Source organism: Coregonus lavaretus (assembly GCF_964263955.1).
Source record: "Coregonus lavaretus genome assembly, chromosome: 25".
NCBI lineage: Eukaryota > Metazoa > Chordata > Actinopteri > Salmoniformes > Salmonidae > Coregonus > Coregonus lavaretus.
Window position 1 is genome coordinate 9,991,514 of NC_140012.1, and position 27,132 is coordinate 10,018,645.

General features: G+C 44.3%; 1 protein-coding gene across 1 annotated transcript in view; it reads left to right on the forward strand.

Moving 5' to 3' along the window:
- The window catches only part of LOC311101036 (vesicle-fusing ATPase), a 36,460-nt gene that overhangs the window by 7,705 nt on the left and 1,623 nt on the right, over positions 1 to 27,132 (forward strand). The window contains exons 4-21 of the mRNA XM_084142053.1: positions 809 to 848; positions 3,657 to 3,823; positions 4,231 to 4,338; positions 4,620 to 4,695; positions 7,230 to 7,385; positions 10,926 to 11,125; positions 13,421 to 13,586; positions 14,910 to 14,984; positions 15,652 to 15,839; positions 16,677 to 16,772; positions 17,073 to 17,229; positions 18,745 to 18,878; positions 18,958 to 19,024; positions 21,443 to 21,522; positions 22,748 to 22,882; positions 23,093 to 23,206; positions 26,826 to 26,881; positions 26,989 to 27,063. Of these exons, the coding sequence (XP_083998179.1) occupies positions 809 to 848; positions 3,657 to 3,823; positions 4,231 to 4,338; positions 4,620 to 4,695; positions 7,230 to 7,385; positions 10,926 to 11,125; positions 13,421 to 13,586; positions 14,910 to 14,984; positions 15,652 to 15,839; positions 16,677 to 16,772; positions 17,073 to 17,229; positions 18,745 to 18,878; positions 18,958 to 19,024; positions 21,443 to 21,522; positions 22,748 to 22,882; positions 23,093 to 23,206; positions 26,826 to 26,881; positions 26,989 to 27,019 (2,046 nt within the window). The 3' untranslated portion in view covers positions 27,020 to 27,063. The remainder of the gene's footprint in view (positions 1 to 808; positions 849 to 3,656; positions 3,824 to 4,230; positions 4,339 to 4,619; positions 4,696 to 7,229; positions 7,386 to 10,925; positions 11,126 to 13,420; positions 13,587 to 14,909; positions 14,985 to 15,651; positions 15,840 to 16,676; positions 16,773 to 17,072; positions 17,230 to 18,744; positions 18,879 to 18,957; positions 19,025 to 21,442; positions 21,523 to 22,747; positions 22,883 to 23,092; positions 23,207 to 26,825; positions 26,882 to 26,988; positions 27,064 to 27,132) is intronic.

The following is a 27,132-nucleotide window of genomic DNA, read 5'->3' on the forward strand; positions in this document are numbered from 1 at the left end:
GATAAAGTTGGTTAATACAAGTGCAGCGTAGTAACAAAGTGTAGATGAAGTTGACACCTTCTGAGCTTCTTACTTAAGCTGAGTCCATCTTCTGACTGTATTTTACTTTAGCTGTCTGGCTACTATGGCCCGTCTGTCTGCACGCTCCTTCTCTCTCTGTTGTCTTCTATCATGTGTGTCACTGCTTTTGACCTTTGACCTTGCCTGTCTCTGCCTGCTCTTTCTCTGTCTATAAACTCTGCAGCCACAGCGGCACACAGGTACTGCGGTAACTTCCTCCACACCCGGTCTTATTTTACAACTAGATTGGAGTATAAACAGAAGCAGTTGTAAATAGGACCGTAGAAACATTTGAAGATGTAGCAATGCACTACACGATAACTCTTGACTGGACATTTGTCAATGGCCTAATGCTCCATACAGCAGCCAAGAGCTTTGGCCTAAGTCATGGAAAGTAGGTGACACGTCGGTTCAAAAACCCTTAGCCTGGTCCGGACGGTTTCTGACCATTGTGTGACTGATGTTCTTCTTGAAAGATGTTGTAAAATAAGACCATGCTTAAGAGGAATGTTAGCCAACATCACTGTCTTTGTCAGAACACCCTAGTTATTACTGATGGTTCATTGGAGGTGTACTGTCTTATTAGTTGCCCACATATGTTAGAATGTCTCTTTTTCCTGTACCTTATTGCTGGGTAACTGGATTTTATAAACAGTGATGCCCTTTTTCTATTGTCTTTGATTGCATAGTTAATACAAAGGAAATGTGTGAACTGTACACTGACTAGGATACATGACTTATTTTTCAGAGAAAATGGGCAGGCCTCTCAATTGGTCAGGATGTGGAAGGTAAGAGTAAATCATGATGATATTGAACTGTGAGGTGAATGCAGGAAGACAAGGTGCTGTCTCTCGACTTCTCTGAATTATTCTCATTGATTGCCATTGTATTACTGCTCTCCTATCATTAGCCACCAGATGGCTAGCTCAGTCTCGATAATAAAAACCCAACATCCCTCTCTAGCAAAAACCCTGTAACTTAATCATGTTTCACTCTGAAGGTTATAGAGAAGTTTCCCCTCTGCCAGAGAAATGCCAATTATCCCATGATCCTTTGCTGCAGCGATAGAGCTTCAAATGGCCACCCCCTGCCTGTTGATTGATATCTAGGGTGTTTCTCAAAATGCATACTACCGTGCTCCGAGCACGCAAATTGGAGCACGGTAGGGTCGGAGTGTGAGTCCAAATCAAAGTATGCAAAACGGAGCATGGAGGGCACTTCTCGGATGCGAGTGGCTACGGATATAGAGTTTCTGTATCGCAATTTGCCCAGGCAAAATATATGGCGTTTTTTTTTTACATAGCTGAGTGCCCACTCCGCTGCCTACGTAGCTGCTGTGCTGAGTGCTCCACTACCACTCCCCCCTCCTTGATCGCTTTTGTCTGGTCACTGGTGTAACCTACAAAATTCATGTTGTACACAAAACTGTTCAATCTATTGCATTCCATGCCTCAGTAAGCGTAAGCGCGATTTCATGTTATTTTTTCAGGAGGGGAGTAGGCTACATGCAGCTATTTACATGTTTTACAGAAAACACATTATCGACATGTTCGTACAAACTTTGTTGTCATTATTGCAAACGTACACTGAGTGTGCAAAACATTAGGAACACCTGCTCTTTCCATGACAGACTGTGATCCCTTATTGATGTCACCTGTTAAATCCACTTCAATCAGTGTATATGAAGGGGAGGAGACAGGTTGAAGAAGGATTTTTAAGCCTTGATACATGGATTGTGAATGTGTGCCATTCAGAGGGTGAATGGGCAAGACAAAATATTTAAGTGCCTTTGAACAGGGGACGGTCATAGGTGCCAGGCGCACCAGTTTGAGTGTGTCAAGAACTGCAACGCTGCTGGGTTTTTCACACTCAACAGTTTCCCATGTGTATCAACAAGAAGAAGATTAAGAAGATGGCGCTGACAGACATGGCAGCTCTGCTTCTAGCTCCTAAGCAACTTTGCAGTATGTTGTTTTTTTGTGTGTTATTTCTTACATTATTAGCCCAGAATGTTTTTTTGTGTTATTACATACAGACGGAAATAACTTTTGGATATCAGAGCGGCGGTAACTCACCAGCATTAAGAACAGAAATACGACTTTCCCAAATTGGATCCTCTGTTCGTACCCCCCAATAAAGTAGACGAGCTCAGGGCGAGGATCTCCTTCCAGAGAGACATCAGGGACTGTAACATACTCTGTTTCACAGAATCATGGCTCTCTCCGGATATACTGTCCCCGTCCATACAGCCAGCTGGTTTCTTAGTACATTGCGCGGACAGGAATAAAGAACTCTCCGGGAAGAAGAAAGACGGTGGTGTATGATTCATGATTAACAACTCATGGTGTGATTGTGATAACGTACAGGAACTCAAGTCCTTTTGTTCACCCGACCTAGAATATCTCACAATCAAATGTTGACTGTATTACTTCCCAAGAGAATTATCTTCGGTTATAGTCACAGCCATGTATATTCCCCCTCAAGCCGATACCACAATGGCCCTCAAGGAACTACACTGGACTTTGTGCAAACTGGAAACCACATATCCTGAGGCCGCATTTATTGTAGCTGGGGATTTTTAACAAAGCAAATTTGAAGAAAACGCTACCAAAGTTCTATGTTCTATAGCTCTGCCTTAAAGCCAATTCATGCTTGCACTGGCAATGCGATCCGGAGGCTCCGTACACAGGGTTTGACACAATTGCGGCGCCTCCGGAGGCTTGCAGAGGCCAAATCAAGCTCAGTCTCCAAATCTTTTTAACAATGCGGAGGGCTCTGTATAGCTCCGCGTTGACATGATTGGTTGACTATAGGTGGGGCCGGGAGGTCCTGTATAAACGCAAACTCACTTCCTTGACAACAGCTCTGCGAAGCACAATAAGTATGAATGCTCTGACTTCTGCGGAGGCCGCATCTCAGTAAATGTTGTACGGCCACTGCAGATGACGGATTGACCATGCAGAGCCTTTTGTCCTGGTGGTCCAGATCTGTTTAATGCTTTGGTCAACTCCTCTCTGTGTTCGTTCTTTGTCAAGCCAAACATGTAGGGATGACAATGATAGTTGGCTACAACACATGCAGTATGGGACCAGACTAGCTCTGCCTAGGATAACATGATTTTAGTCAAGATGTGCCCCTCTGAAAGTATTATTAGCAAAGTGTCGCTATGTAAAGAGACCCTGACCTGAAATAGAGCTGGTAATTGGCTCGTTTGCATAATTACGGTACTGCAACACAAAGTGGGTGTGAACAGATGTTGAAAGAACATCTAGTTCCTTCAGCCCTGTGTTGCAGTGTGCTCTCTCAGGTGTGAGGTCCTGAACAACAGGCCCATTTGAACTCACTGTAACGTGAACAGTACACTGTAACAGATGGTCATTATTATTTCACCAAGTGCTTCAATATACATCATCCATTAGAAAACGATGACACTAAAGTGGTTTGTCCTTGATTAGGTTGTTCATGGAATATGCTGCAAAGTGAATAGCACTAACGAGCAAGGTACTATAATTGAACACCAACCAGACTTTTTACATTGTAAAAACTCTTCTGCTATGTCACTGTGTGTGTCCTTTCTCTGCTCTGTGTCCATGTAGTGACCAGCTACAACTTTAACAAGTCCAAGCAGTGTGTGGGCACCATGACGGTGGAGATTGACTTCCTGCAGAAGAAGAGTGTGGACAGCAGCCCCTACGACTCAGACAAGATGGCTACAGAGTTCATCCAGCACTTCAACAGCCAAGCCTTCAGTGTGGGCCAGCAGGTACTGGAACTATAGCCTACAGAAGGAAGCTGGGATGACAGGGTGGGGTTAGACACATACATCTTAGAGGACTTTGGTGGTCTTGAGGCTCTTGGTGGAAGTTGCCCTTAGAATAAGATCTAGGATCAGCTTACCCTCATTACAAACCATAACCATTGCAATGTGGCAAAACTGATTGTAGATCATTATCAAGGGCTAACATTGTCGTACTCTTGGCTTTAGGTTGAGGGGTAGCATAGAGTGAACATCTCAAATGATTTAATAGCCCAAACATTTTTATTGTGTACTTAGATTGTGACAATTTGCCACAGTTTGTATTTATGTGTTCTGCATGCTGTTATGATGCTTTACATTCTTCTTACCTTCTAACATTGGCCACTCTTCTTCCTCTTTCTTGATGTCTCTAGCTGGTGTTTAGTTTCTGTGATAAGCTGTTTGGCCTGCTGATAAAAGACATTGAAGCCATGGACCCCAGCATCCTCAAGGGAGAAGCAGGCTCTGGGAAGAAGCACAAGGTACCTAGAGCCCCAATCGACCTATCTCAGGACCTCGATTATCTCCATTAGATACAGTTTATATATTATTAATAAACGTTACATTACATAGGATTATTCATACACTTTAACTAATCTAGCTGACTATAGGTATACAGTAGTTATAGTGTACATAACATGGTGAAGTAAGTCACACCCAAGGTGCTAGATAGTAAGGTAAATTCACATGGAGAGCTGTTGGAATTCTCTCAGTCCACCATCTGCTCACTCCTAACTGTCTTCTATCTCTGTGGTCTTTACAGATTGACATTGGCTTGTTGCTGGGAAACAGCCAGGTGGTTTTCGAGAAGGCAGAGAGCTCCTCTCTTACCCTCATTGGTAAGTGTCATCCCTGGCTCGCTCCGATGCAGAAAATTGGCAGTGTGTGACGCTATCTTGTATTAAGTGGCTACAGCAAATCTATTTAGTCTCACTCCATTACAGAATGTGTAAATCAGGGTAATATATATCTGACAAGTTGATCCGCTCAAAGCGTGGTTCTCAGCATATTAAGATGTAAAAAGGCTTGACATTTGCGTATTTAACTAAAGTGGATTTGCTTATTTTGGCTAAGCTAAGTGACATTCGGCCTCACTAAACCACACGCTAAACCACCCTTACTGACTTTATCTATTTGTGGCATGTGCTTGTTACCCAATACAACCACAAGGTGGCACCCTGTCCACAGTTTGTTTGGCTTTCATCTTGCTCTCAGAAGTTTTGAGTGATGAAATTCTAGATGGCCCTAGAGGGGAAAGTGTCATTTTTTCAGTGGCATGTTAAGTACATGTTTCTTTATGTCTTTGATGGAATATTTAGTTAATACATTAAAAGCTTTACACCATTCCCCCTCTATGAGCTAAGAGTTGCAGCTAGTGCCAGGTTTACACACATACAAAACACTAATGGAAGAAGAAAAGGTCAAAGGAATCAGATCTTCAGGTTAACATGAACTTTTTTAGCTTATTTTTTGTGTATTTTATGCCCTTCTGAAAATCACAGGTGCAAACTTCACACAGGCACAAACACTTAGCAGGTAAATTATCCTCTGTAATTCAGTTGGTAGAGCATGGCGCCTGCAACGCCATGATAGTGGGTTTGATTGCCGGGACCACCCATACATAAAATGTATGCACACATGACTGTAATTTGCTTTGGATAAGCATCTGCTAAATGGCATATATTATTATTATTATTATTATTATTATTATTATTATTATGTATTAAATATTTCTCTCTGTGCCTTCGGAAAGTATTCAGACCCCTTGACTTTTTCCACATTTTGTTACGTTACAGCCTTATTCTAAAATGGATTAAATAAATAAAAATCCTCAGCAATCTACACACAATACCCCATAATGACAAAGCGAAAACAGGTTTGTAGAATTTGTAGCAAATGTATTAAAAATAGAAAAACAGAAATACCTTATTTACATAAATATTCAGACTGTTCGCTATGAGACTCAAAATTGAGCTTAGGTGCATCCTGTTTCCATTGATCATCCTTGAGATGTTTGTACAACTTGATTGGAGTACACATGTGGTAAACTCAATTGATTGGACATGATTTGGAAAGGCACACACCTGTCTATATAAGGTCCCACAGTTGACAGTGCATGTCAGAGCAAAAACCAAGCCATGAGGTCGAAGAAATTGTCCGTAGAGCTCCGAGACAGGATTGTGTCGAGGCACAGATCTGGGGAAGGGTACCAAAACATGTATGCAGCATTGAAGGTCCCCAAGAACACAGTGGCCTCCATCATTCTTAAATGGAAGAAGTTTGGAACCACCAAGACTCTTCTTAGAGCTTGCCGCCCGGCCAAACTGAGCAATCGGAGGAGAAGGGCCTTGGTCAGGGAGGTGACCAAGAACCCAATGGTCACTTTGACAGAGCTCCAGAGTTCCTCTGTGGAAATGGGAGAACCTTCCAGAACGACAACCATCTATGCAGCACTCCACCAGTCAGGCCTTCATGGTAGAGTGGCCAGACGGAAGGCACTCCTCAGTAAAAGGCACATGACAGCCTGCTTGTAGTTTGCCAAAAGGTACTTAAAGACTCTCAGACCTTGAAAAACAAGATTCTCTGGTCTGATGAAACCCAGATTTAACTCTTTGGCCTGAATGCCAAGCGTCATGTCTGGAGGAAACCTGGCACCATCCCTACGGTGAAGCATGGTGGTGGGAGCATCATGCTGTGGGGATGTTTCTCAGCGACAGGGACTGGGAGACTAGTCAGGATCGAGGGAAAGATGAACGGAGCAAAGGACAGAGAGATCCTTGATGGAAACCTGCTCCAGAGCGCTCAGGACCTCAGACTGGGATGAAGGTTCACCTTCCAACAGGACAACGACCCTAAGCACACAGCCAAGACAACACAGGAGTGGCTTCGGAACAAGTCTCTGAATGTCCTTGAGTGGCCCAGCCAGAGCCCGGACTTGAACCCGATCTAACATCTCTGAAGAGACCTGAATGTAGCTGTGCAGCAATGCTCCCCATCCAACCTGACAGAGCTTGAGAGGATCTGCAGAGAAAGAAACTCCCCAAATACAGGTGTGCCAAGCTTGTAACATCATACCCAAGAAGACTCGAGGCTGCCAAAGGTGCTTCAACAAAGTACTGAGTAAAGGGTCTGAATACTTATGTAAATGTAATATTTCAGTTTTTTTAAATATATAAATTAGCAAACATTTATAAAAAACTGTTTTTGCTTTGTCGTTATGGGGTATTGTGTGTAGGTTGATGAGGGGAAAAAAACAATTCGATAATTAGAATAAGGCTGTAACGTAACAAAATGTGGAAAAAGTCTAGGGGTCTGAATACTTTCCTAACGCACGGTATGTTTGTAACTGTGTCTCTCAATGTGTCCCCTACAGGGAAGGCTAAGACCAAAGAGTCTCGCCAGTCCATCATCAACCCAGACTGGAACTTTGAGCGCATGGGCATCGGTGGCCTGGACAAAGAGTTCTCCGACATCTTCCGTAGGGCCTTCGCCTCCCGGGTCTTCCCTCCAGACATCGTGGAGCAGATGGGTGAGCTTCTTCTCTATCCTCTCTCTCTCGCTCTGTCGCTCTTTCTCTTCCTCCATATTTCTTTCTCAACAGAAGTTTCTCTTGACTTTCACTCAATCAATCTTATTCACTCTTTCTTTCACATGCCTGTTGTCACACACTCGGTTTCACGCTCTCTCTTTCTAGTACTTTCCTTCTCTCATTCTTTTTATAGCTCACACTATGTGTATTTGTCTCTCACCACATCCCCCCGGTAACCACTTTTTGAGGTCCCAGGGTGCCTGTGTTCCAGCCTAGCGTTAGACAGACCGAACCATTAGCCACTGTGAGGAGGGGGGGCAGGACAGCCTGCCAAAACAAATCACTCAATCAGTCTCTGGATGGAACACCATGACATGAATAAGCCTCTGTGTTCAAATGGCATTGATTCTCAGACCAATACTGCACATTGTGACAAACACGTCAGACTATTTTCGGGGAAAAGCCTCTAACAAATGGACCCAATGGGAATACTATTATTGGACTGACAATGTAGTAGTGTCAATATTTTCTCTTTGTTTGCCAACACTACTGCACACTAGACTGAAACTAGTTATTGAAAAATAAATCATTGTCTGACTCCCTCGGTTAGGCCCAAGAGGGCTTCCATCATTGGACAGACAATGTAGTGTCCTCTCAGGATGCCGCTCTCAGTCGTCAGTGAGTGAGTTATGACACAGGCACCCATCCCCCACGGAATGATCCATGCATACACTGCTAAATAGTTGTTTGACATGTCTCAGATTACAATGCTGATTCCCATTGCTAAATGATGGCTCATAGTGAAAGCAAGTTAGGTGCTCTTCTGCATCATCTTTACACACACACACACACACACTCACACACTCACAGAGCCCCAGACCTATCCTCGTGGCGTCCGGTATGAGTTTGAGAGGAGCTGATAGGTTGGGATGTTGGCAGTGAGGCCCTTTATATACTTCCCCAGAGTCAGATGAACTCGTGGACACCATTTTTATGTCTTTGTCTCCAGTATGAAGGAAGTTAGAGGTACAGTGCCTTAAAAATGTACTTATTCCACATTTTGTTGTTACAGCCTGAATTCAAAATAGATTCAATAGATTTATTTTTCTCACCCATTTACACACAATACCCCATAATGACAAAGTGAAAACATGTTTTTAGAAATGAATGAAATACAGAAATATCTCAATTGCATAAGGATTCACACCCCTGAGTCAATACATTGTAGAAGCGGCGATTACAGCTTTGAGTCGTCTTTGGTATGTCTGTATCAGTTTTGCTTCCTTGCAGATTTTCTGAAGCTGTGTTATGTTTAATGGGGAGCGGCGATGAACAGATATCTTCAAGTCTTTCCACAGATTTTCAATAGGATTCAAGTCTGGGCTTTGGCTGGGTCACTCAAGGACTTTCACATTCTTGTTCTGAAGCCTTTCCAGAGTTGCTTTGGCTGTGTGCTTGGGATCATTGTCCTGTTGGAACGTAAATCTTCACCCCAGTCTAAGGTCATTTGCACTCTGAAGCAGGTTCTCATCAAGGATTTGCCTTTATTTGGCTCCATTCATTGTTCCCTCTATCCTTACCAGTCTCCCAGTCCCTGCGGCTGAAAAGCATCCCCATAGCATGATGCTGCCACCACCACGCTTCACGGTAGGGATGGTGTTTTCTCCAGACATAGTGCTTTGCATTCAGGCCAGTTACATTTTCGTCTCATCAGACCACAGAATAATTTGCCTTATGCTCTGAGTCTTTCCAGTGCCTTTTTGCAAACTCCAGGTGTGCTGTCATGTGCCTTTACCTCAGGAGTGGCTTCTGTCTGACCACTCTCCCATAAAGCCCAGATTGGTGAAGTGCTGTAGAGACTTTAGTCCTTCTGGCAGGTTCTCCCATCTCAGCCAAGGAACTCTGTAGTTCTGTCAGAGTGGTCTTGCCCGGTTGCTTAGATCGGTCGGACAGCCAGCTCTAGGCAGAGTCTGGGTAGTTCATTGTTTTTCAATTTCCCAATGATGGAGACCACTGTGCTCTTGTTAACTTTCAACACGCTACAAAATTGTTTTAAACCTTTCCCCAGATATATGCCTCATCACAATTCTATTTCTGAGCTCTACAGACAGTTCCTTGGACTTCATGGTATAGTTTCTGCTCTGACATGCACTGTCAACTGTGGGACCTTATTGTAGTAACATCTCAAGGGTGATCAAAGGAAATTCGATGCAGCTGAGCTCAATTTGGAGTGTCATAGCAAAGGGGTTTGAATACTTACAGTATGTAAATATTATATTTCTGTATTTCATTTTTTGCAAACATTTCTAAGAAGATGTTTTCACGTTGTCATTTTGGGGTGTTGTGTATAGATGGGTGAGGGGGGAAAAAAGTAATCAATTTTGAATTCAGGCTGTAACACAACAAAATGTGGAATAAGTCGAGGGGTATGAATACTTTCTGAAGGCACTGTAGTTTCAAGAGCCAATGCTAACTAGCATTAGCGCAATGACTGGAAAGTCTCTGGGTATCTGCTAGCATGCTAGTAGATACCCATAGACTTCCAGTCCTTGCGCTAATGCTAGTTAGCATTGGCTCGCGAAACTACCCCTAACTTCCTTCATTCTTGACACAGAGACATAAAAATGGTATCCACTAGTTCGTCTGACTCCGGGGAAGTAGATAAAGGGCCTCATTGCCAAAATCCCCAAGTATCTCTTTAAGCGGGGCTGCTGGGTGCTACGGGGTGCAGGAGTTGGCCCCTGGCTGTGGCCAGCTGGATGGTCTAATGAGATAGCGAGCCCTGATAGAGGAGAGTCTAAAGGTGAGGGTGTAATTGGGGAGTGTCAGGGAGGGCAGGTGCTGATAGAGTTGACCGTAGGGGGAAGGTGTGTGTGGCCTCTCACTCTCTCCATGTCTCCCCACGCTCTCAAGGTCAGGCAGACAGCAAGGGGTCACACACACACACACACACACACACACACAAATACTGCAATGCTCTACCTGGAGCCCCTCCTCACTACCCCTAACTGTCTTCCCTTCAGCAGGTCTAAATGGGAGGGCTGATGTTTATCTCTGGCCCCTCAATGAGTGTGGAGCAAATGTCACTAAACAGGTGCAATAAGCTACGACAGGACCAACGCAGTCTGGTTTTCAGTCGAGACCCAAAACTGCTCCAAATTGGTTGGGTCTAATAACAAGTCTTGATCTTTATGAGAAACACAATCACAGAGTCAACTTGTATTGAATCATAGAAGGAATTGCAGTACATCTAGGCATTTTCATCTTGTTTTTCTGCCTCATTCTCCCAAATTGAACCTGTGTAGTTTGAGTACCTTGGGAATTTTTCATACTCAGGTATGTATGAATCAGAGATGAGATCAGACAACGACGTAAAGGCAAAAGTCACCTCATACAATGCATTGGAGAATGGGCACATGGAAACGTACTTAGCGTAGAGTGCTACAGTGGCCTAAGGGCTTTTCTCACCGACTGATACGATTGTGACGCACATAAACCATTCGTTTTTATCAACTTTTTGACGGTGTCCCTCCCTGGCAGGTTGTAAGCATGTGAAGGGCATCCTGTTGTTCGGGCCTCCTGGCTGCGGTAAGACTCTGATGGCCAGGCAGATTGGGAAGATGCTGAACGCCCGCGAGCCCAAGGTGGTCAACGGCCCCGAGATCCTCAACAAGTACGTGGGAGAGTCCGAGGCCAACATCAGGAAGCTGTTCGCCGACGCAGAGGACGAGCAGAAGAGGGTGAGAGGGACACATGATTACTCTGTAACAAACATAAAAACTCTGTAAGATCCACACACACACCAGTAAATACATGTTGTATGTCATTGAATACACCCAGTACCTTCATTGCAATTACTCCTGTGGTTACCAAGCACAACATACCTGATGAGTCAATGAAATAGATGTCATACTATAAGGATTCCTTACCCCGAGGCTAATATGCAGCCTACGCCACGAACCACAGATAAGCATCACACAAATCCACACGGAGAAGCTAATTTCTTCTGGAGAAGATTGATTTGCCCTTTAAGGAGGCATATTAGTAATAATAACGGTGGTAAAGTCATTGGGTTTCTCCATACTGTGGGACAGTTGCGTATTGAGGCCCCGTAGTGACGACTGTGTGACAGTGACGGCCTCACTCTTCACCACCTAATGAGGTGCTGGGTTATCTCGGACACTCCCTCTGCCCCCCTCTCTCACCTAGCCCATAATAAGCCCAGCTCCTCATCTGCTTTAAATGCTACGTCTGGAGACTGACAGGGCCAGAGATGGATGGATAACCCCCCACCCTGCTCTCTCTATCTCTGGCTTTCTCTCTCTCTCTGGCTTTCTCTCTTTCTCGTTTGGGCAGACCCTGTCCCTTCATGCCAGAGCAGAGGGAGGATGAGGAGACTTTTAAAAGGGTTTTAGTTTTCACTCTGGTAACACCGAGGAGAATTTAGCCCAGAACAGCCATGGTGTGAGGGGTTGACATTCTACACTGAACAACAATATAAACGCAACATGCAACAATTTCAAAGATTTTACTGAGTTACTGATCAAATATGGAAATCAGTCAGTTGAAATAAATTCCTTAGGCCCTAATATATGGATTTCACATGACTGGGAATGCAGATATGCAGAAAAAAGTAGGGGCGTGGATCAGTATCTGGTGTGACCACCATTTGTCTCATGCAGCGCGACATATCTCCTTCGCATAGAGTTGATCAGGCTGTTGATTGTGGCCTGTGGAATGTTGTTCCACTCCTCTTCAATGGCTGTGCGAAGTTTCTGGATATTGGCGGGAACTGGAACACGCTGTCGTAGACGTCGATCCAGAGAATCCCAAATATGCTTAATGGGTGACATGTCTGGTGAGTATGCAGGCCATGGAAGAACTGGGACATTTTCAGCTTCCAGGAATTGTGTATAGATCCTTGCGAAATGGGGCCGTGCATTATCATGCTGAAACATGAGGTGATGGCGGTGGATGAATGGCACGACAATGGGCCTCAGGATCTCGTCACGTATCTCTGTGCATTCAAACTGCCATCTATAAAAGGCAGTTGTGTTCGTTATCCATAGCTTATGCCTGCCCATACCATAACCCCACTATCACCATGGGGCACTCTGTTCACAACGTTGACATCAGAAAACTGCTCACCCACATGACGCCATCTGTCCGGTACAGTTGAAACCGGGATTGATCTGTGAAGAACACACTTATCCAGCGTGCCAGTAGCCATCGAAGGTGAGCATTTTCCCACTGAAGTCGGTTACGACGCCGAACTGCACTCAGGTCAAGACCCTGGTGAGGACGACGAGCACGCAGATGAGCTTCCCTGAGATGGCTTCTGACAGTTTGTGCAGAAATTATTTGGTTGTGCGAACCCACAGTTTTAACTATCCGGGTGGCTGGTCCCAGATGATCCCGCAGGTGAAGAAGCCAGATGTGGAGGTCCTGGGCTGGCGTGGTTACACGTGGTCTGCGGTTGTGAGGCCGGTTGGATGTACTGCCAAATTCTTTAAAACGACATTGAAAAGGCTTATGGTAGAGAAATTAACATTCAATTCTCTGGCAACAGCTCTGGTGGACATTCCTGCAGTCAGCATGCCAATTGCACGCTCCCTCAAAACTTGAGACATCTGTGACATTGTGTTGTGTGACAAAACTGCACATTTTAGAGTGGCCTTTTATTGTCCCCAGCACAAGTTGCACCTGTGTAATGATCATGCTGTTTAATCAGCTTCTTGATATGCCACACCTGTCAGGTGGATGGATTATCTTGGCAAAGGAGAAATGCTCACTCACAGGGATGTAAACAAATGTGTGCACAAAATTTGAGCGAAATAAGCTTTTTGCGCGTCTGGAAAATTTCTGGGATGTTTTTTATTTCAGCTCATGAAACATGGGACCAACACTTGACATGTTGCGTTTATATTTTTGTTCAGTTTAGATACTGTCCCTATGTAGCACTGCATTGACTTTGTGAGGCCATTGGTATCCTCCTTCCTTCTCCATCATTCACCCATATCTCTCTCCTCCAATAGCTGGGCGCCAACAGTGGGCTGCACATCATCATCTTTGACGAGATTGACGCCATCTGTAAGCAGCGTGGCAGCATGGCAGGCAGCACGGGCGTTCATGACACAGTGGTCAACCAACTGCTGTCCAAGATAGACGGAGTGGAGCAGCTCAACAATATCTTGGTCATAGGTACACAGACACACACACACACACACACCAATGTCAAATAAAATAAAATTGTATTTGTCACATGCGCCGAATACAACAGGTGTAGACCTTACCGTGAAATGCTTACTTATGTGCCCTTAACCAACAATGCAGTTCAAGAAATAGAGTTAAGAAATTATTTACTAAATAAAGTAAAAACTAAAATTAAAAACAGTACAGTTTCCTCTAAGCTGCGCGCGTGCTCGCACCTTCTCCAGGACTGCCGCGCAGAATTAATGCCATGCCGCGCAGAGATGCAAGAGATTGAACTTCACTGAGTTCGCCTCATTAGTTTGCACTATATAGATCAACGTTTTTTCTGTGATCGAATCAACATATCAGCCCCATTTTCAATCCAACAAAACAAAACAAATCTAACTTTGCAAGATTCTGTGATTTTGTAGTAGGCAGAGCCAGAGTGCAACGGAGTAGAATTCTATTGGCGGGGGTAGCCCACGAGCGGTCTTTCAATCAACCGAGAGTTCATGCGCTTTTCAGATCAGTTCAGATCAGAGTCCAGAGCAGCACGTGTGCACATTTGTTGATATTCTTAGCTAGTTAGCGAGTTATTAGCCCAGTTATAGATAAGTATAGGTCAGCAATGGGGAGTTACTGCTTCCTACAAGAGCACAAAACTTGTAGGCTACATTTCAAGCCGTCTTTGAAATGACAGTGAGGTAAAAAGCTTATGTCTTAATTAAAGGGTCAGTTTTGTATTTTGAGACAGGCTTGAATATGCAAATAAGCCAATAGGCAGAGAGGAGAAGCCTACATTTGTCTAATTTGACTAATTGTATTTTGTATACAATGCAATTTACAGTCACCTATTTGGCCCATGGTGTTACAGACCAAGTCAAAAATCATGAATTAATGTCAAGCCCTTCATAATGTAAAAACCTTTTTAAACGTCTCATGCAATGTAGGCCTGCATTGAACACCACATATAGGATACTGTAGGCTCATAGAAATCAAAAGCTATTTCCATGTGAAAATGTTGTGGGATTCACTCCATTGGTTTTGTTGGTAGGCCTACATTATGCTCAAATGCTACTGTCTAAAACTGTAAGGGTACAGCCTCAGTGTTCACTGTAAAATTCTCACAACTTTCAAGTTTCCTCTCACAAGACCCAAAATGTGTTCAGTGGCCCAAAAAAATAGAGGGAACATTGACACACACATATACATGCGCGCACACACACACTTTTCTGCTTCACTGACAGGTCGAGTTGTGGTCTGAGAAGATCATCTGAGCTATGCCTTTCTCACCCTCCCTCTCCTCTATCTCTCCATCTGTGCCTCACTCAGGAATGACCAACAGGCCTGACCTGATAGACGACGCCTTGTTGAGACCAGGCAGGTTGGAAGTCAAAATGGAGATTGGTAAGAAATCAACAACACTGTTGTGGAAATTCTTACACTGGACACTCAAAGTCAATATTAAATGAATCACTTTTTATTGTCAGCAAGCTGGAGAGGTCACAGTCAAACTTAGATGCATACAGTGCCGGTCTGAAGTGAGCTCTAAAAGAGCATGCCTTACATACGGCTACCTAAACCTACATAAACATGATTCATTGGATTGGTTCCTACATGTGACTGGCTCCGTCTCCTATATTAACTTAAATAACATATTCTGGGCGTTCTGCCAGATGGTCCTCTGGAGGGGGTCATGACGCCCCCCCCCCCCCCCCCCCTCATATCTTGACCAAATACAGGCAGGACCCAAGGATTGTTTATGACACCAAAGATAAGATGCACAAAGTAAAATGTCCTTTACAACACCACAAAGCATCCACTCTAACCAAAGACCTTGCTTAGTTTCTTTTAGGTTAATATATTCAGGTTTTAGGTCATTTTCAGGTATTTTATTTTCTTCTGTGAAGGACGTTCTTATTCATATATGTTGTACCTTTTACATGACAAACAACACCTAGACATTTCTACTTTTCCAGTTTCATCCCTTGTACAGTGACACGGTGAAGACAGCAGATAAACACACAGGTACAGGATATACAGAAGACGTTTCCCTTCTCTCTTCCTCCCCCAGGTTTGCCTGATGAGAAGGGGCGTGTCCAGATCCTCAACATCCACACAGCTAAGATGCGTCAGTTCAACCTGCTGGGCAGCGACGTGGACGTCAGTGAGCTGGCCGCCGAGACCAAGAACTACAGCGGAGCCGAGCTGGAGGGGCTGGTCAGAGCTGCCCAGTCCACTGCCATGAACCGACACATTAAGGTCAATATCACACATAGGCGGACATTTCTATTAGCCTACATAGGCGGTATTTTTCTCTTCTCCTCAACATTAAGTCTACAACCGACAATCGTTGTGTGTTAAGGGGCTGTAGGTCTCGTAGGTATTGTGCAATTAGTCATAAGACATTGTGCTCCCTCAGAGACAACTCTCGTCTGGAAGGAGGAGGGAGAGAACGAGTGATTAGGACAGAGAGAGAGGGGGGGGGGGGGGACTGCTCCAGCCATTCCACCTGTGTAAGCCCTTGTCTGTCCATGTCATCGCCCTCCAATAGAGGCCAGGAGTGTGGCGAGGGGCAGACCACTTAACAGACGAGCACCTTGCTTTATCTGGCCGTGTGTGTGCGAGCGTGTGACAGAGACTCTCCACACCTGATAAATCACTTAGGGCAGACACACACCTGGACTCTCTAAGCCTCGCTTACACAGACACACGATTCCACGATAACAGTGACAGAATCCACTTCGCAGTGGGCTAAACAACAGCGTTTCAGTTGATCGAGTCGACTGGGGAGGGGGACTATTGTAAACATCCACTCAAGCAAGCTAGATCAGTAAGTCCAAACTATCACGTCATCATCATTACAGGACAAAATAAAGGTCGGTACTATACTATCAATGGTTAGCTGGAACAGCGTTAACTTATTTGGGGATTTTGTCTACACCTCAACATCACAGTGCCATAAATAATCTAGGATCAGGGCTGAAGTTAGTGGATAGTTAGTCGAGCAGTTTGTTGATAGTTAGTTGAACATCTATTAACCATCTGTATTGGATCGTCCTAATAATATCTCCCCCCTTGTCCTCTGTCCCCCTGCAGGCCAGTGCCACGGTGGAGGTGGACCTAGAGAAGGCTGAGAATCTGCAGGTCCACAGAGACGACTTCCTGGCCTCACTGGAGAACGACATCAAACCTGTGAGTATACCCCTTCCTCCCTCCATCTCTTTACCATTCTCCATCCTTCTCTCTCTACCATTGCCTACATCCAAAAGTCCTCTTCCAACATTTGGATAGACTTTCAACAATTCCATCATCACATCAAGTAGATGGCAATGTCCATTGTCCACTAAATGCAGGAAATTGGACAATAAATGTGGACATCATTTTGAGATATTTCTAAGAGCAATTTTAATAATGGACCCTTTTAAGGCGATGATTTAGTGGATCTGACTCTCTCTCTCCTCCTCTTTCCCTCTCTCTCTCCCCGCTGGCCAGGCATTTGGTACCAACTCAGAGGACTATGCCAGCTACATCATGAACGGCATCATTAAGTGGGGCGACCCGGTGACAGCCGTGCTGGATGACGGGGAACTGCTGGTGCAGCAGACCAAGAACAGCGACCGCACACCACTGGTGTCTGTGCTACTGGAGGGTAAGAGAGACACACACATGCAGGTGCACACACACACACACACACACACACACACGCACATTCGCACACACAAATACACTAAAATATTTACATTTCAGTCAGTTAGCAGACGCATGTTATCCTGAGTGACTTACAGTGCATTCATCTTAAGGTAGCTAGTTACGTCCACCACATCTCATAGTAATAATAAAAATGATATTTAATTTGTAGAGCGCATTTCCCACACAATTAAGTAAAACGTACATCAACAAAGCAGCCATCAGCAAAGTCAGTGCTAGTAACAAAATGCTAGTGTTAGTGCAAGACACACACAAAGATGAGCAAGGACACAAACAACTGATACTATTTTAGTCTATATATTTTTCTTTCCTTTACTGCTAAAAGGGACATTAACTTGAAATAACTCTTATATAAATATGAACCATATCATTCAGATTTCCTTTGTTCAAAATACAGTATGGTGGTTTTCTATATACAGTCGTGGTCAAAAGTTTTGAGAATGACACAAGTATTGGTCTTCACAAAGTTTGCTACTTCATTGTTTTTAGGATGCATCATGGTCTCAGGATGCTTTACTGTTGGCATGACACAGGACTGATGGTAGCGCTCACCTTGTCTTCTCCGGACAAGCTTTTTTCCAGATGCCCCAAACAATCGGAAAGGGAATTCATCAGAGAAAATGACTTTCCCCCGGTCCTCAGCAGTCCAATCCCTGTACCTTTTGCAGAATATCAGTCTGTCCCTGATGTTTTTCCTGGAGAGAAGTGGCTTCCTCGCTGCCCTTCATGACACCAGGCCATCCTCCAAAAGTATTCGCCTCACTGTGTGTGCAGATGCACTCACACCTGCCTGCTGCCATTCCTGAGCAAGCTCTGCACTGGTGGTGCCCCGATCCCACAGATGAATCAACTTTACGAGACGGTCCTGGCGCTTGCTGGACCTTCTTGGGCGCCCTGAAGCCTTCTTCACAACAATTGAACCTCTCTCCTTGAAGTTCTTGATGATCTGATAAATAGTTGATTTAGGTGCAATCTTACTAGCAGCAATATCCTTGCCTGTGAAGCCCTTTTTGTGCAAAGCAATGATGACGGCACGTGTTTCCTTGCAGGTAACCATGGTTAACAGAGGAAGAACAATGATTTCAAGTACCACCCTCCTTTTAAAGCTTCCAGTCTGTTATTCTAACTCAATCAGCATGACAGAGTGATCTCCAGCCTTGTCCTCGTCAACACTCTCACCTGTGTTAATGAGAGAATCACTGACATGATGTCAGCTGGTCGTTTTGTGGCAGGTCTGAAATGCAGTGGAAATGTTTTGGGGGGATTAAGTTCATTTTCATGGCAAATAGGGACTTTGCAATTAATTGCAATTCATCTGATCACTCTTCATAACATTCTGGAGTATATGCAAATTGCCATCATAATAACTGAGGCAGCAGACTTTGTAAAAATTTATATTTGTGTCATTCTCAAAACTTTTGACCACAGCTGTAGTATGCTATGCTCTCTCTCCTAGGTCCCCCCAACAGTGGAAAGACCGCTCTGGCAGCTAAGATCTCAGAGGAATCTCAGTTCCCCTTTATAAAGATCTGCTCTCCAGACAAGATGATTGGCCACTCCGAGATTGCTAAATGCCAGGCCATCAAGAAGGTGAGGAAAGGGATACCCACACACACACACACAGTGTCAGTACCTATGTCTTCACCACCCTTAACCCTCTTTGTTCCAGATATTTGAAGATGCCTATAAGTCCCAGCTGAGCTGTGTAGTGGTAGATGACATTGAGCGCTTGCTGGGTAAGGTTCTGCTTGCATTGTGGTAACACTATTCTTCTTTTTTAAGTATCCTTTTAAGTTCAGGGTTATAACATAGAACAAAATGCTCATAAAGCAAAAACACCATTCTCCTTCTGATAACCCTGCCATAACCAGCTAAAAAGGGCCATATGTACAGTTGAAGTCGGAAGTTTACATACTGCTTAGCCAAATACATTTAAACTCAGTTTTTCACAATTCCTGACATTTAATCCTAGTAAATATTCCCTGTCTTAGGTCAGTTAGGATCACCACTTTATTAAGAATGTGAAATGTCAGAATAATAGTAGAGAGAGTGATTTATTTCAGCTTTTATTTCTTTCATCACATTCCCAGTGGGTCAGAAGTTTACATACACTCAATTAGTATTTGGTAGCATTGCCTTTAAATTGTTTACTTGGGTCAAACGTTTCTGGTAGCCTTCCACAAGCTTCCCACAATAAGTTGGGTGAATTTAGGCCCATTCCTCCTGACAGAGCTGGTGTAACTGAGTCAGGTTTGTAGGCCTCCTTGCTCGCACACGCTTTTTCAGTTCTGCCCACAAATGTTCTATAGGCTTGAGGTCAGAGTTTGTGATGGCCACTCCAATACCTTGACATTGTTGTCCTTAAGCCATTTTGCCACAACTTTGGAAGTATGCCTGGGGTCATTGTCCATTTGCGACCAAGCTTTAACTTCCTGACTGATGTCTTGAGATGTTGTTTCAATATATCCACATAATCTTCCTTCCTCATGATGCCATCTATTTTGTGAAGTGCACCAGTCCCTCCTGCAGCAAAGCACCCACACAGCATGATGCTGCCACCCCCTTGCTTCACGGCTGGGATGGTGTTCTTCAGTTTGCAAGCCACCATCTTTTTCCTCAAAACATAACGAATGTCATTATGGCCAAACAGTTTGATTTTTGTTTCGTCAGACCAGAGTACATTTCTCCAAAAAGTACGATCTTTGTCCCCATGTGCAGTGGCAAACCGTAGCCTGGCTTTTTTACTGCGGTTTTGGAGCAGTGGCTTCTTCCTTGCTGAGCGGCCTTTCAGGTTATGTCGATATAGGACTCATTTTACTGTGGATATAGATACTTTTGTACCTGTTTCCTCCAGCATCTTCACAAGGTCCTTTGCTGTTGTTCTGGGATTGATTTGCACTTTTCGCACAAAAGTATGTTAATCTCTAGGAGACGGAACGCGTTTCCTTCCTGAGCGGTATGACGGCTGCGTGGTCCCATGGTGTTTATACTTGCGTACTATTGTTTGTACAGATGAACATGGTACCTTAAGGCATTTGGAAATTGCTCCCAAGGATGAACCAGACTTGTGGAGGTCTACAAAAAAAAAATCTGAGGTCTTGGCTGATTTCTTTTGATTTTCCCATGATGTCAAGCAAAGAGGCACTCCGTTTGAAGGTAGGCCTTGAAATACATCCACAGGTACACCTCCAATTGACTCAAATGATGTCAATTAGCCTATCAGAAGCTCCTAAAGCCATGACATCATTTTCTGGAATTTTCCAAGCTGTTTAAAGGCACAGTCAACTTAGTGTATGAAAATTTCTGACCCACTGGAATTGTGATACAGTGAATTATAAGTGAAATAATCTGTCTGTAACAATTGTTGGAAAAATTACTTATGTCATGCACAAAGTAGACTTGCCAAAACGATAGTTTGTTAACAAGAAATTTGTGAAGTAGTTGAAAAACGGGTTTTAATGACTCCAACCTAAGTGTATGTAAACTTCCGACTTCAACTGTACGTTTATGTATCTACAATACTGTGGCAGGTGTCGAGAGCTGTGTGTAGCTTGAAAGTGTATAGTAGCAAAGGTTGGGGCTGCTCATTAAAATGTACTGTCTTTCATTGAAAATGTAATACAATTATAAATTAAATATAGAGCTTCAATACAAGGGGTTATTGCTCAGTTTCTGTAGAGGGTAGAACGCCAGTGAAGATGGTAAAATAAAGAAATATAAAATCAAGTTAGTTATTTGACCACATTTGGCATTATAAGAGCTGAAAAATATATTTAAGCATACTGATAATGAGGTATTATACTAACCTGTGCCCCCGCACATTGACTCTGTACCGGTGCCCCCTGTATATAGCCTCCCTACTGTTATTTTACTGCTGCTCTTTAATTCATATGTTTTTTACTTATCTATTTTTTACTTAACACTTATCTTTCTTAAAACTGCATTGTTGGTATGAAAAAAATGAAAAAATGTATGCACTCACTAACTGTAAGTCGCTCTGGATAAGAGTGTCTGCTAAATGACTACAATGTAAATGTAAAATGTTGGTTAAGGGCTTGTAAGTAAGCATTTCACTGTGACAAATACAATTTGATTTGATTTTATATGCAGCCTACAAGGAATATGGGAGAACTTATGAGTGTCCTTGTTCTCAGACTATGTCCCGATTGGCCCCCGTTTCTCAAACCTGGTCCTTCAAGCTTTGCTGGTCCTCCTCAAGAAACCACCTCCCAAGGTCAGTATTCTGTGGGCTGCGGCTCTTCTTGAATGTGTGTGTGTGGTCACTCTTAGCATGCTCTAGTTGTTCTTTTGGCAGTGGCAGAAAGATGGCAGCAGATCGTGATAATGCCCCAAGTCATTTCCATGCAGAGTGAATCAAAAAGTGTTTCCTAGTTGTGTGATAGTATATAGCTTTACAACTGTGTGTGTTCATGTGAGCTTTGTGTGTGCTTGTGAGCTTTGTCTCCTGAATGTAGCCGCCAGGCCTCTATGGTATTTTAAGCAGTAGGGCCCTAGTCTGGCCTACGTTCAGCTGTAAATGTGTTTAATGTGTATGAGATTGTTTTGGTCCAGGCAGTCTGTTTTTTTTTGTGCTGGGTGTGAATGGGAGCGGAGCTGTTTCTCCTGGATGTGTGTATGTGAGAGGGTATATGGCAGTATAGATGTGTTTGTGATAATGTATTGGTCCAGGCAGGCTGTTATGCTGGGTGTGAATGGGAGCCGGGGCTGTTTCTCCAGGGTTGTAAAGCTCCAGGCCCAGCGGGGAGCCCGGGCTAGGGGAGGCCTGCCTCTCGAGGGGGGGACAACGGAGGAGAATGGGCTCTGTGAGAGAGCCGGGGGGACCTGGCAGCACCGCCGCCTGTGTGGCACCTCATCTGCATGCAGGGGCACACCCCCTCCGCACCATGGGGGGGCAGCCAGCCCATAATCCCCCTCTCTCCTCTCCTCTGGCCCCGACCGAGCGACCATGGCCTCTTGGGAAAGAAACAGGCCACTTCCCTGATTCAGAGTCAACTAGACTAGAGCAGCTAGGTAGATGTGGTCCACCGCTGAGAGAGACACCGAGAGACTGAACAGAAGCTTTATAAAAAGATTGATAAAAAGGCTCATATTAGGGATCCCACCTTATCCATACACATTTCCCCATACTCATTTACTGTATGTTGATGATGTGAAGCATGTTGTTAGATGAGGGTTTTAATATAATAATAATAAATATGCCATTTAGCAGACGCTTTTATCCAAAGCGACTTACAGTCATGTGCGCATACATTTTTACGTATGGGTGGTCCCGGGGATCGAACCCACTACCCTGGCGTTACAAGCGCCATGCTCTACCAATTGAGCAACAGAGTTTTATACACTTCCATACATCATTTTCTACAGGATGTCCTATCTGTCCCTAAGCTAAATATCCATCTTCATCATGTGTCTCTGCGTCATGTTTCCCCCCCACACAGGGACGTAAGCTGCTGATCATCGGCACCACCAGCAGGAAGGATGTGCTGCAGGAGATGGAGATGCTGGACGCCTTCAGTACCACCATCCACATCCCCAACATCTCCAGAGGAGAGCAGCTGGTCGAGGCCCTGGAGGTAGACATACACTCACACACACTCGCATACATACACACACACACACACACACACACACTCGCAGACATGCACACACGGGCAACCCACCACACACACCCACACATACATACACACATGTATGTACCTCGCTCTCCAGTTTTAAATTTGGGATGGTGGTAAGTAGGGATGCATTTGTTGTGAGTTTTTAAACTGCTTTTCTTTCTGTTGTAGATGTTAGGTAGTTTCCAGGAGAAGGAGCGGGCAGACATTGCCAAGGCGGTGAAGGGCCAGAGGGTGTGGATCGGCATTAAGAAGCTGACGATGCTCATCGAAATGGCTGTGCAGGTGAGAGAGACAAAGACCCGGTTTAGTTTCAGCCCAGCACTAACCATCAAATAATCAACCAGTCATGGCCTTCTTCAATCTGGACCACGATTAGTGGGTTCAGGTATGTTACTGCTGGGCTGGAACAAAAGCTTGCACACACCCTTTAGCTCTCCCAGAGTGGGAGTTGGAGAACCTTGGCCTAGACAACCACAGTCTGGGGAGTCACGGATTCTTGTCTGGTTTCAGTCAAAACAAACCGACATTAATTACGACCTTTAATTAAAACCAGTTTGGATTCAACAATGATTTGTGTGGTGAGCCCCAATAATGTCATCGCTCTACTTTCCCGACCATTCTCTGCATACTTCCCCGTCTTATGTGCTCACATGCTATGAATTGTAGAGGAATGCCAGCCACACAAAGACCACATAGCACCTTGGAAAGGTCTTATCTACTGTTGAGGGTTACTCTCTTAGGCCCTGTCCAGAAACAACCCCTAGAGGGGTGCATGTTTTTGTTCTTCCCCAGCACTAACACACCCGATTCAGCTAATCAAGGGCTGGAAGAGAAGTTAGATTGGGTGAATCAGGTGTGGGTCCCGAGGACCAGGATGTTAAAATCTGGTGCTAGCGTTACTACTGTATTTCTAGTCTACGGTATGTGTCTGCGGTGTGTATGGTTGTATGGTCTCTCTCGATTGTCGATGTGTGTCCCTGTGCTGTTTGTTGCAGCTGCTGGATGCTGTGTAATTGCTGTGGTATGCACTAATGCAGCCATGTTGAGTTAACACACACCTCCCACCAAGAGGAGTATGAACGAGTGTCTGCCAAGACATGCTGCGCACAGACTCCCTGCTCCGCCGACGTGACACCCACTTCTCCCTCTCTATTTTTACCCTCTCATCCCACATTTTCCCCAATAGTTTTCACTTCTCTCATGTCTTATCTCCAATAGCTACAGGCAATTCAAAAGATAAGTTATTGCATAGACTGACATTAATTTTCTTTCCCAATCCCCTCCCCTCCCCTTCAAATCCTCTTTCTTCAATAGGAAGCATGAACTCCAGGGCCTATTTGCCACCACTGGAAATGTACAGGTAACTGCCAAAATGATACAGGTAAATGCCAAAGGAAACATAAATATAAAGTGTCTTAATAGGGTGTTGGGCCAGAACAGCTTGAATACACCTTGGCATAGATTCTACAAGTGTCTGGAACTCTATTGGAGGGATGCGACACTATTCTTCTACGAGAAAATAATTTGTTGTTTTGTTGATGTTGGTGGAAAACGCTGTCTCAGGCGCCGCTCCAGAATCTCCCAGAAGTGTTCAATTGGGTTGAGATCTCTTCTTCTAGCCATGGTAGCCAAAATAATGTGCAACTGGGCATTTTCATACATGACCTTAAGCATGATGGGATGTTGATTGCTTAATTAACCACACCTGTGTGGAAGCACCTGCTTTCAATATACTTTGTGTCCCTCATTTCTCAAGTGCTTCCTTTATTTTGGCAGTTACCTGTACATGTAATGTCTGACATTCCACTTCTTTCATGTAACACAGCTAATCGTGTTCAGTCCAATCATATATATATATATATACAGTGGGGGAAAAAAGTATTTAGTCAGCCACCAATTGTGCAAGTTCTCCCACTTAAAAAGATGAGAGAGGCCTGTAATTTTCATCATAGGTACATGTCAACTATGACAGACAAAATGAGAAAAAAAAATCCAGAAAATCACATTGTAGGATTTTTTATGAATTTATTTGCAAATGATGGTGGAAAATAAGTATTTGGTCAATAACAAAAGTTTCTCAATACTTTGTTATATACCCCTTGTTGGCAATGACACAGGTCAAACGTTTTCTGTAAGTCTTTCACACACTGTTGCTGGTATTTTGGCCCATTCCTCCATGCAGATCTCCTCTAGAGCAGTGATGTTTTGGGGCTGTCGCTGGGCAACACGGACTTTCAACTCCCTCCAAAGATTTTCTATGGGGTTGAGATCTGGAGACTGGCTAGGCCACTCCAGGACCTTGAAATGCTTCTTACGAAGCCACTCCTTCATTGCCCGGGAGGTGTGTTTGGGATCATTGTCATGCTAAAAGACCCAGCTACGTTTCATCTTCAATGCCCTTGCTGATGGAAGGAGGTTTTCACTCAAAATCTCACGATACATGGCCCCATTCATTCTTTCCTTTACACGGATCAGTCGTCCTGGTCCCTTTGCAGAAAAACAGCCCCAAAGCATGAAGTTTCCACCCCCATGCTTCACAGTAGGTATGGTGTTCTTTGGATGCAACTCAGCATTCTTTGTCCTCCAAACACGATGAGTTGAGTTTTTACCAAAAAGTTATATTTTGGTTTCATCTGACAATATGACATTCTCCCAATCCTCTTCTGGATCATCCAAATGCACTCTAGCAAACTTCAGACGGGCCTGGACATGTACTGGCTTAAGCAGGGGGACACGTCTGGCAATGCAGGATTTGAGTCCCTGGCGGAGTAGTGTGTTACTGATGGTAGGCTTTGTTACTTTGGTCCCATCTCTCTGCAGGTCATTCACTAGGTCCCCCCGTGTGGTTCTGGTATTTTTGCTCACCGTTCTTGTGATCATTTTGACCCCACGGGGTGAGATCTTGCGTGGAGCCCCAGATCGAGGGAGATTATCAGTGGTCTTGTATGTCTTCCATTTCCTAATAATTGCTCCCACAGTTGATTTCTTCAAACCAAGCTGCTTACCTATTGCAGATTCAGTCTTCCCAGCCTGGTGCAGGTCTACAATTTTGTTTCTGGTGTCCTTTGACAGCTCTTTGGTCTTGACCATAGTGGAGTTTGGAGTGTGACTGTTTGAGGTTGTGGACAGGTGTCTTTTATACTGATAACAAGTTCAAACAGGTGCCGTTAATACAGGTAACGAGTGGAGGACAGAGGAGCCTCTTAAAGAAGAAGCTACAGGTCTGTGAGAGCCAGAAATCTTGCTTGTTTGTAGGTGACCAAATACTTATTTTCCACCATAATTTGCAAATAAATTCATTAAAAATCCTACAATGTGATTTTCTGGATTTTTGTTTTCTCAATTTGTCTGTCATAGATGATGTGTACCTATGATGAAAATGACAGGCCTCTCTCATCTTTTTAAGTGGGAGAACTTGCACAATTGGTGGCTGACTAAATACTTTTTTCCCCCACTGTATATATCTCATCATATCTAACCCATAGTCAAGATGACCATTGTTGAATAGTACCATGCATTTGCATAGTTACGTGACATTGTTTCTGTGAGCCTCTCTCTCAGAGCTGGTTCTCCCCCTCGGGTTAGCCAGACATAAGACCCACTCTCCATGATGCTACTGCTGCTGTTCAGATTGCCAGATGTATCACTCCCTCCTGTCATCCTACAGTTGATCCACTTCCCTCCAAGCCGCCCACTCAAACCTTCCCAGCCAATTACAGACAGCCCTGCAGGCACCTGTGCTGTGCCGGCCCCAGGCCCACTGAGAACCATCTGCAGTCTACTTTTAAACAAGTTCTAGGAAAGGAGGCTATATAGAAAATGTAGGCAAATATGGGCACATGCCCAAAGAGAGCTAACAAGCGCGTGTGTGCATGTCTGTGTGCGCATGTGTGTCTTCCAGATGGATCCTGAACACAGAGTTAGTAAGTTCCTGACCCTGCTGAGAGAACAGGGAGCGTAAGTAGAACACTATTCTGTTCCCTCCCCTCTCACACCACCTAGTTGTTGTTTGGTTCGTTGTTGGTTGACGGATTAATGAATGCATGTCTCCTTACTCCCCACAGGTTGGTTTCTGACAAGCGCATAGCCATCTAAGCCCATGGTGGAGCTGCATTTCCCAGCAGTAGCTGCCTCTCCCAGTAAGTACTTGAACAAAGTTGTCTTAGGTCTCTTTTTATGTAGTGTTGCGGTGTCTCTCTTGTCGTGAT